The sequence below is a fragment of the Arvicola amphibius genome, chromosome 1 (genome assembly GCF_903992535.2).
Source record: "Arvicola amphibius chromosome 1, mArvAmp1.2, whole genome shotgun sequence".
NCBI classification, from domain to species: domain Eukaryota; kingdom Metazoa; phylum Chordata; class Mammalia; order Rodentia; family Cricetidae; genus Arvicola; species Arvicola amphibius.
In genome coordinates this window covers 108,119,641-108,129,148 of record NC_052047.1, presented here as the reverse complement: position 1 = coordinate 108,129,148, position 9,508 = coordinate 108,119,641, and the positions used below count along the sequence as shown (strand labels likewise).

At 39.1% G+C, this 9,508-nt stretch overlaps 1 protein-coding gene across 1 annotated transcript; it reads right to left on the bottom strand.

The window, feature by feature from the left end:
* Positions 1–921: 921 nt before the first annotated feature.
* Positions 922–8,027, bottom strand: LOC119822531 (interferon-induced very large GTPase 1-like). The gene is given in 2 exon segments (XM_038341969.1): positions 922–2,319; positions 2,322–8,027. Coding segments are annotated over 2 exon segments (7,104 nt in total).
* Positions 8,028–9,508: the final 1,481 nt, after the last annotated feature.

The window sequence follows — 9,508 nt, the reverse complement described above, 5'->3', positions numbered from 1 at the left end:
GGCTGGAGTTTCATCACATCTGGCTCAGAGAGGAGAGGCATGGCATCTGTCTGAGCCATCTACCTCACTTCCTTCTTCCTGTTCTGTCTACCCCACCCACCTAAGGGCTGGCCAAGGCAGTTTCTTTATTAACGAATGAGATCAACAAAAACAGAAGACTCTCACACATCAATCTTGAAGCCAGGCAACTGTTGTGGGTTTTGGGGTTTGTAGATGGGCAATGCTGTTTTTAAATACCAATATTTTTTATTTGTTTTTCTTTTTATAAAATGAACAGAAAAATGCCAAGACAGAAAGTATGAAAAGAGTAAAACCATGGTCAGAAAAAATAGTTTTGGTTTATCTTTCCTTCATTGGATTGGTAATGATCACTGACATCATGACTTTGTCCTGATCAAACTTGCTTTACTGTTTTACAGAACAGAGGCTTCTTAAATTGCTCTGCTTTGGGATCTTCAATTCTCAAGGACAATTGTTACATTGAACTTGGCAAGGTTTCTTATTATTTGAGATAGGGGAAAATCCACTTAAAGGCTTTTCCTCAGACAAGTATTTTGACTGAATTTCCCATCAGTGTATCTAGAGATCTGTGGCAGCCTGAAAGGCTAGAATATTTGTCTAATAAGATAACTTCCCATAAGTACACTATATGTTTAAAGAAACATTAAGAATATAAACTATGAAATAGACTATTGATAAGATATTGGTCTATTCATATATTAATATATATAGTACATTATATTTCAAGCAGAATAATAAACACAGTGCAAAAATCTTCTTAGTAGAAAATCTTCTAATATGGAAATAGTAACATGTTAATGGTTAATTTTTTCATTAATAAGGTAAAATCTTGAATGTAGGTCCTAAATTGATATTAGGGTCCCTTGGTTGATTTAAAATTTCTGTAGAACTACTAGTATTCTAATTGTGACTTTTTAAGTCATCAAGTACTTCTTGCTTTGTGATATTGAACCACGAAACTGGTATTGTTCCTTTTACATTAAACTTTTTGCCATATTTGTTTTCTAGTTCTGTTCTGAAGTGACAGACAAACCATTTCCAGTATGACTGGGTAGATGAGTCTGGAGTGATGCTCCACCTGGCATAGTTATCTCCTGCTTCTCGATATTTTTTGTATGAAAATTTCACGTCATTTACAAAAAAAGGAAAATCACTTGCTACTAAACTAGTACAGAATTCAATGACAAAGTCCTCTGTTTTGTTCCATTTAGCTCCACGTACAGCCTGAGGACGGTGGAGTGACACACTGTGGTCTCCTTCATGTTCGGGAATGGTGTTGGTACAAATTGCTTTACAAAAAGGACACTGTTTCCAGCAGCCACAGAGCTGGTCAGAGAGAATTTTCTCGATGTCAGGAATCATTTCATCTATGGGCTTACTTGAGCAGTCCTCTTCGACTTTGTTCAGTGCAGGATCCAAAGCTGCACTCATGGCTTCTTTGAGAAACTCAGTATCATTTATCTCCAGGTGCTCTATGCTAATCAGGTCTCTTCTTGGAAAGATCAGGTTGCTCCCTAGATGATCACAGAACAAATCCAACCAGCGAGAAGCAGTGCTGCTTTCATCTTTAGTTACTTCTGTGGCATTTTGAACAGCAGAGAGGATGGCATTTTTGATGTCCTCTAAACTTGTTTTTAAAAAAGTCTTTATTTTTTCACCTTCTTTTTCTGAACAGTACCTTACAATGTGGTCTTTAATGTATTCTCTAAAAAATGGTTCTGGATGATGAATGTAATTCCAATACTTCTCAAAATTTTCTTCTTCTGCCAGAGAAATGAGAATGTGTTTCTCCAGGTTAGCCCTGTTTCCATTGAATGCAGGGCAGGTGGATTTCATGTCCCTAGTTACTTTACGACTCATTTCCCCCCATATGGTGGAAGAAACAGCAGGAGTGAGCTTAAGCCAAAGGAAGTCAACAAAGGATGTGATGGCAGCAGTACCTTGGCAGCGCATCTTAAAACTCATGAAGAAATCATCTTTCTTTCTCTTCATATAGTTCACAGGATCGTTTGCAATCTTGAATGCCTCATGCATTTTCTTGAAAATCTTTGATGCTTTCTGGAATAAGCACAAGGATAAGTCGATGGCATAGTCTCTGGTAAATGTATATTCTTCTTCAGGGGGCACAGATTTCATTTCATTTTCTACTATCCTCAAGATTTCATGAAAATCATTCTCACTGTAACCACACTGTTGCTTCCAAATGTTGTTAATTGTTTCATTAAATCTTAAATCAATATTATGAGTAACGTTTTTAATGGATTCTTTATGAAAGGTCTCTAATTCGTGGGGCTTAAACCATGTTGTTTTTTCATTTGGATATGTTTGTCATAGTTTATTTCAAACATCTCTCCAAAGTCCCTTTTTAGTTTTTCTATAATATTTTTCTCTTTCTTGAAATGCTCCAAAAGGATATTTTCAGAATCCAAATCAATGTTAGGATCTGTCACAAGAGGAACGTTTGGAGTCACATTGGAGATCCAATTTGTCCAAAGTTGATCAAATTTCTCATGCAACTCTTCATCACTGAATTCTTTACCCTTCACACTTAAAGCCAACTCTCGGCTCCTCTCTAACAATTCATTTTCATATTGTGACACTTGGTTATCTAGTCTTTCTTGGCTTTGTTTAAGACTGAGAAGCTCATTGCCTTTCTTTCTGGTGTCTGAAATAAGTAATTCGTTAAGCATTTGTAGCTTCTGTTCAAAATAAGCTTTCCATTGGACCAATGTTTCACTATCTGGGTCTTCTTCAAAATACTTGTCAAATTCTTTCTTGATGGTTTCATATTTTCTGTGAAGTGGACCCTCTAGTGTATTGGTTGTGATTGTCTTTATTTTTGAATTCTGAATCTGATTATTCAACTGGTTTTGTAATTCCAGCACATGGCTCCTCAATTCCCAGGTCCAGTGATTATATATAGTTTCAAGTTTACTCATGGCTATGACTTCCTTAGTGTTTCTGAAATTGAAAATGAAATTCTCACTGACCAGGGCTTTCCACAAATCTTGAACTCTGAATTTTACATCTGAGATTTTCATGATCCTTCCCCTGGATTTCTGATGGGCAGTCTGAAGAATCACACTCTTTAATTCCTGGACATTGTAGCTATAATAAGGATTGGGAGAAGCCATTGGAGGGTTTCCATCCCACAGGTGAGCAAAGTAGTAGACATGATTCTTAACATTAAATTTAATTACATCACTGAAGCGGGTTATGTTTGAGCATTCTTCCACCTCAGCAGCTAATGCTGTCATTTCATCCAGTCTCTGCTCCAGTCTCCTTCGTCCTTCTACAGTTTGGTCTTTAGCTGTAACTTCTCCCACATTCTGATGGACAAAAATGCAACTTGGGGAGATTTTCACTTGTTTCATTCTGAGAAAAGCCTGGACAACTATTTGTAGGACATCCTGCATCTCTGCTGGGTTCTCCCCAAAAATATTGATCAGAGTCAAGTTTCCAAGACCAGTAACAAATGTTGCCATCTCATTATCCCAGTTCTGGGATTTATTTTTGAGCTCTGGAGCCCGAAGTCCTTCTGTGTCTACAATGAGCACAAAATCAATGTCAAGTTCATCTGTGAATGTCTCTTCTACCTTCAGGAGCTGCATGTAGGCCCCCTTGGTGCACCTGCCTGCACTGGCTGTGAACTGAAGCCCAAACAGGGCATTTAGTAAGGTGGATTTCCCTGAGCTCTGCAGTCCAAGGATAGAGAGAACAAACAACCTTTTGTCTCCAAGTGTCTCTGAGAGCTTGTCAAAAACAGCTGCCACCCACTTTAGAGGCACATATGAAGCATCCCCATCCATCAGCTCAATGGGAAGACCAGCAATCATCAGGTCTGCAGCAATCTGGGGGAGGCAGAGAAAAAGGCTATCTATAGGGGAGGAAGTGTCTTCCAGAGCTTCATAGATCTGGGCAACTTCCCGGAGTAGGTGCTCAATGCCAAATGTACAGTCATAAATCTCCATGGTGATGGCTTCTATCTGATTCTGCTGGTCAATCAGGAAGTTGCTTTCATGCTTTCTATGTCCTTCTGTTTGTTCCAATGACCACAAAAACCTTTGTTTCTCCTGTAATTTTTCTAAATGTTCTTTAGTTAAGTTATATAAAAGCAGACTCAGCCAAGTCAAGATGTACTCTTTGGAAGGAGTTTCTGCATTTTCTTGAAGAGTTTTAAGGAACGAGCACATTACATCATTGAGAGGAAAGGCTTTTTCTAATTGTTGATGGCGTATTTTTTGTTTCTCTCCCTCAATATCACTTTTATGTTGTTCAATACTCCGATTTCCTTTTTCTGTCAGATGATAGAGTTCTTTGTCCTTCTTACACCAAATGTGCCAGAGTTTTCCCTGAAGTGGTAGTAAGTTTTCTTTTATCTTTGATAATGTGTGTTTTGCTAGTAGGGCCATTATAATCTCAGCCTTTTCTTTAGCTTTCTTGCAGTCTTTCTGGTCTTCATCAACCAGGAATCCTTGTTTTTGAGCCACCTTTGAACAATCTTCTAAGCTCAAAGAAGTTTCAGAGCGTTTTAGTAAATGTTTTATGGCATTTGTGAGTTCTTCTGTTAATTCTGCCTCATTTCTCTCCCTGATACCAATTCTTACTCTTCTACCAGAATTATTGACCGTGACAATTTTTTTATCATCCAACAAGCATAATAGAGGTATTGAAGACTGACTCAAGTGTCTGACAACATTCTGGTTTTCTTTGTTGCCATCAGAAGATGACATGAGGACCACAATGACAGAAGAGATTTCCTGCAGGAAGCTGAGTTGTTGCCTATGGTCCTTGGCATCTCCATGAAGATTGGTGAAGGCCACACACTTATCAAATGTGTCCTCACCTTGACCCCCAGGACAGAACCAGGAGATCTCTACCACTCCTTCCATCAGGAGACAATATTTGCTGCTTCCTCTGCAGTGCCTGTGAAAAAACACATCATGTTTACGTTTATGGAGGAGAGAGTTCATGATCTGAGATTTGGAGGCAGAGAAGCCACTTCCAACTCTAATGAAGGACACTATGGGGGTAGAAACACAGCACATCTGCTGATTCCTGTGACTGTAGCTCTTGTCTTGCAGTGATTTACTTGACTCTTGCCAACTTCTCCTGATTTGTCTGAGAGACCAAAGAGAGAATTCAATCTGAGAAGTGTTGGGATTTGGTACCACAAGGGGGAGTGCAAATTGACAAATGGAAAGTTTGGACAAAATGTATTGCCTGGCAAGATCATCTGCACAGTGAAAAATGGCCATCTGGATGTCCATTGGGTGGATGCGTGGCTGGGGCTCTGTGTCTAGAGGATCAGTAGGTTCATCTCTGTCATCAGACAACTCTTCGAATGGATCAAAAGTATCAGTTTCCTCATAACAGGGACCTACTAAATTATCAGGTTCATCATTTTCAGCCTTTTTGAGGACCAGATTTCTGAACCCACAGTCTAGCATCAGTAGCTTTTGTAGGAAATAGAAAGGCAGTTCCTGTTCAGATGCTGGTTGGGAGTTGTGAACAGAATTCTTGCAGATCAGGTGGAAGTCAGCTTTGCTCATCATTTTTGGGTAGTGATGTTCTAGGCCTAAGCGTTGTAGTAAGTCTAAGAAAGGTCCTTTTTCTATCATTTCCTTTTTGCTGTTTTCATTATGTTGCTTCTTACAAGTGCCTTTGTTTACATGGTTGAGCCATTGCAATTGTTCTTTCACCTCATCTATCCTCAAAGGAGAGATGTTGTGTTTATAATTCCAGTCAGTGTGTAATCTCATGTCAGTCTCTTGATTCTTGGAATCATGATCTGTTCCAGATTTTGTGAGGACATTTGGAACTTTTGGAGACAACAGCTGTTCTATATGCTGCCTTAATAATGCTAAGCATTCTGTTTTCTCTTCTAGAGAAATGGCTGTGTTTCCAACTGTGCTTGTCAGAGTTTTGAGCACTAGGAATGCCTGTGCCCCTTCTGGGTAGATAGTTTTCAGCTCCTGATATGTGTGTAGGGCAGTTTGTATTTCATCTAGGAGGAAGTTTAACTCAGCACATCCAAGGAAAGCCTGAAAAATATTGCTTTCCAGCACATTGCCTGAACCTGCTGCAATAGAGACTAGTAGCAATTGCAGGTCAGGCTGCTCTGCTTCTTTAAGGTAGTTCAAGAAGGTACCAAATGCTGTGGTGACTTTACATGTGGCTTTTCTTTGAGCTTCTTCCACTGTTTGTGCAGATTTCTTTTTCATACTCCCTTCTAGGTTTTTTTGTATTTCCTTTAAGGTCTGAAGAAATTCAGAATATGAGGTGATTTTTTCTTGTTCTTCCTCTGATTTTAACTGGTGTATCCACTCCATGCTAGATGGGGCCTTCAGAAAGTCTGTCAATTTGTACACACAGACATCTATCACTTTCCTAAGTTTCTCATCACCATAATAACCTGCTTGGGATTTAATATTCTTTTGTAAAAGTTTAGTTTCTTGGATGATACTGAAGAATTCTTCATCTTGAATCTGAGTAGGAAGGCCAGACAGCACAGCATAGTTTTCTTTCAGGCATTTAGCTAACTGAAAAGGGTCCTTAAAATCACTTTTGTGACTTCTGAGGATGATGCTCCAAACAGGCACCAGCCTAATTCCTTTATCAATAACAGACCATGTTTTGTTGATGGCAAGTAGACCAGCTGTCCACTGGAAAATTCCATTTGCTTCTGATGGTCCACCTATCTTGGACACAGATAATTGGACATCTATTTGGAGCTGATGATTAGGTGCATTCTGGCATGATCTTACATTATGTGATTCTGACATTTTCATCCTCGCCTCAAATTGACCTTCAAAGCCACTGGAGTTCTCTGTTATGTAACAATCTAAAACCTCTGCTGTCCACTGTTTCACAAAATCTAGCTGATCAGTTTGGAAACCCTCTGAAATGGCCTTCCAGCAGTAGATTCCCCCAAGATGCAGAGGGCCTTGATTTGCATGAGAACCAAATCTGTTGAAAAAGTTTTCAGTACTGTTTCTCAGTAGTACGAATCTGTCTGGTCCATCAGTATGTTCCAGTTGTTCCTCAATGATTTTCAGTTCCTTAAGAGCAGCCTCAGAGAGCTGGAGCTGATCACTTCGAAAGTGGAAAGAGGCTAGTGGCATGTACCTATACTTGACTGAAGAGAAATAAGAGTGCTCTGAATTTGATTGCTGTGTGTCCTCAGATTCAGATTGTTTGCTTTGATCTTTACCACATTCTTGACTAAATCCCAAGTTTTCACCCTTGGCTGATATCATTGTTCTAAATCCCAGCTTCTCCACTGTTTCGGTGAACAGAGATTCTGCTTGAGAAGACATGAATTCTTTTGTGTTCATCATTTTTCCTTGCTCAGGTCCAAAGAGAAGGAATTCTTTGGGGACCCTGAGTAGCTCTTCCCTCTTTGCTAATTGGTCCTTTCCCTTGCTTGTTTTATAAATTCCCTGCAGAGCCAACCCTCCAGATGCCCATTTTACCAGATCTCTATCTGGGAGGTTTCCACCATTGGAAAGCTTTTGCTCCATGTGGTTGAGATGTCTTTCCATTGTTTCAGTGACATCTTTTAGGGGTACTTCCGGCCTTGGCCAGCACTCTTCAGGGATCTCCATTGCTTGTCTCAGCTCTGCTTCTTTTTTCTTAACTTCTTCATCTTCTCTGTGCTTCCCTTCTGACTGTAAGGCCTTCAGTTCCTGCAGTGCCTGTTCTGCCTGCTGCTGTCTGCTCTCTATCATCTCATCTGGAGTCTCTTGGAACTCTGCAACACTGTTTGGCTGTGAGATATTAAACAGCTTCTCCAGAGCCTTTTCTTCCCATGCGTGCTGTGTCTGGGACTTCAGCTTCTGGAGGTCTTTTTCTTCTAAGTATAATAAGTCCATGGCACAGGTCACACCCAGGTCTTCCCGAAGCTTATGCAACCAAGAGTCAACAGACAACCCCACTTCTGTCAGCATCTCCTGGAGATCTAGCTGCCTTCTGCTTCTTGAGTGAACACGCTTTGTTGTTGCCATGGCTCTGTGAAGAACAGATACGTATTTAGTCTGTGTCCAAATGTAAGACATCTGATTCATATGACCCAAATTTAAATATTTTTAGGAGGCTAGTCTTGAATGCTTCTCATGTTTTCTTCTAATTGTCTAATTTATGTTTACTTAAAACTTTTGTCCTGTCATTTTCTGTTTACTGTAAATAATTTATATGTCTAGCTTCCATTAAGAGGTTCAATCTAATAGACCGTCTTCAAGTATTTATTTCCTTCTAATAAAGCCAGATTCTCAAGCCAGAATCACTAATGGTTAAATTTGAAAACATTATTAGGTGACAACCAACATTTTATTTGACAAAAAAGTAATTTCCTTATGCTGATTAAGATTTCTGTATTTGTTTCTATAGAAACTATGTTGACTTTTTCAATTTGTATTTTCCTAAATACAAATCAAATTATGTAATATTGTGTTGGTCTCTAATCATTATAAATGAATTTCTGTTTTATGCTTGCCACTAGCTTCTAACATTTCCTCTTGCCCTAGGATATTGTTTTAGAATACTTCTATTGATGTGATAAAACACCATGATCAAGGCAACTTTGAAAATATGTCTAATTTGGGGCTTGTGCGGTCACATGGTTAGAGTCTATCACCATCATGGTCAAAAGGATGACAGTAGTCAGGAAGGCATGGTTCTTGAACAGTAGATGAGAGCTCTTGTCTTAAGACAAAACCACAATAAAGAGAGAGGGATAGGGAATGGAAATGGCTGGGGATCTTTTGAAACCTCATAATCTCATACCTAGTGACAAACCTTCCAACAAGTCCAAAAGTGCCAATTCTTCTCAAGAATTTCCACCGCTGTGGAACAAACATTCAAATATGAGCCTATGGGTATCATTTTCATTCAAACCACTGTATTCTACTTTCAGCCCCATATATGTATAATGCAAAATGTATTTCATGTAATTTCAAATGGTCTCATCATCTTTAATTCTCAACACTGTTTAAAAATCCAAGTTCAAAAGACTCTTCTGAGATTAAAGATAAGTTCTGAATTGTAACTATCTAAAATCACAAAGCAAAATATATGCTTCTAATCTTCTAAGGCATAGAATATAAATACCATTCCATAAAGGAGGAAAGGGGGCATAGTGGGAAAATACTGGATCAACACAAGGCCAAAATACAGCAGCACACACTGCAAATTCCACACAGCTCCATGTCAAATTGTAGACCTTAGATGGCTTCATTCTTCTACCTTCACAGGCAAACACACGTCTCTGTCTCAGCCCTACTGTAAATCTCTGGCTTTCCTTGGAAAATATTTCACAAATCTTGCATCTCCAACATCTAGAGGTCTCCTACTCAACTTAAGCACCACTTTTGCAATTATAACACAATTCCCTTCCAGGATCTCCATTTTGCTAAGATTTTCTTGCTACATGCCTACATGGCTCTTCAGACCCTTGCAGAATTATTCTACAGCCCATTTGTTTCTATAT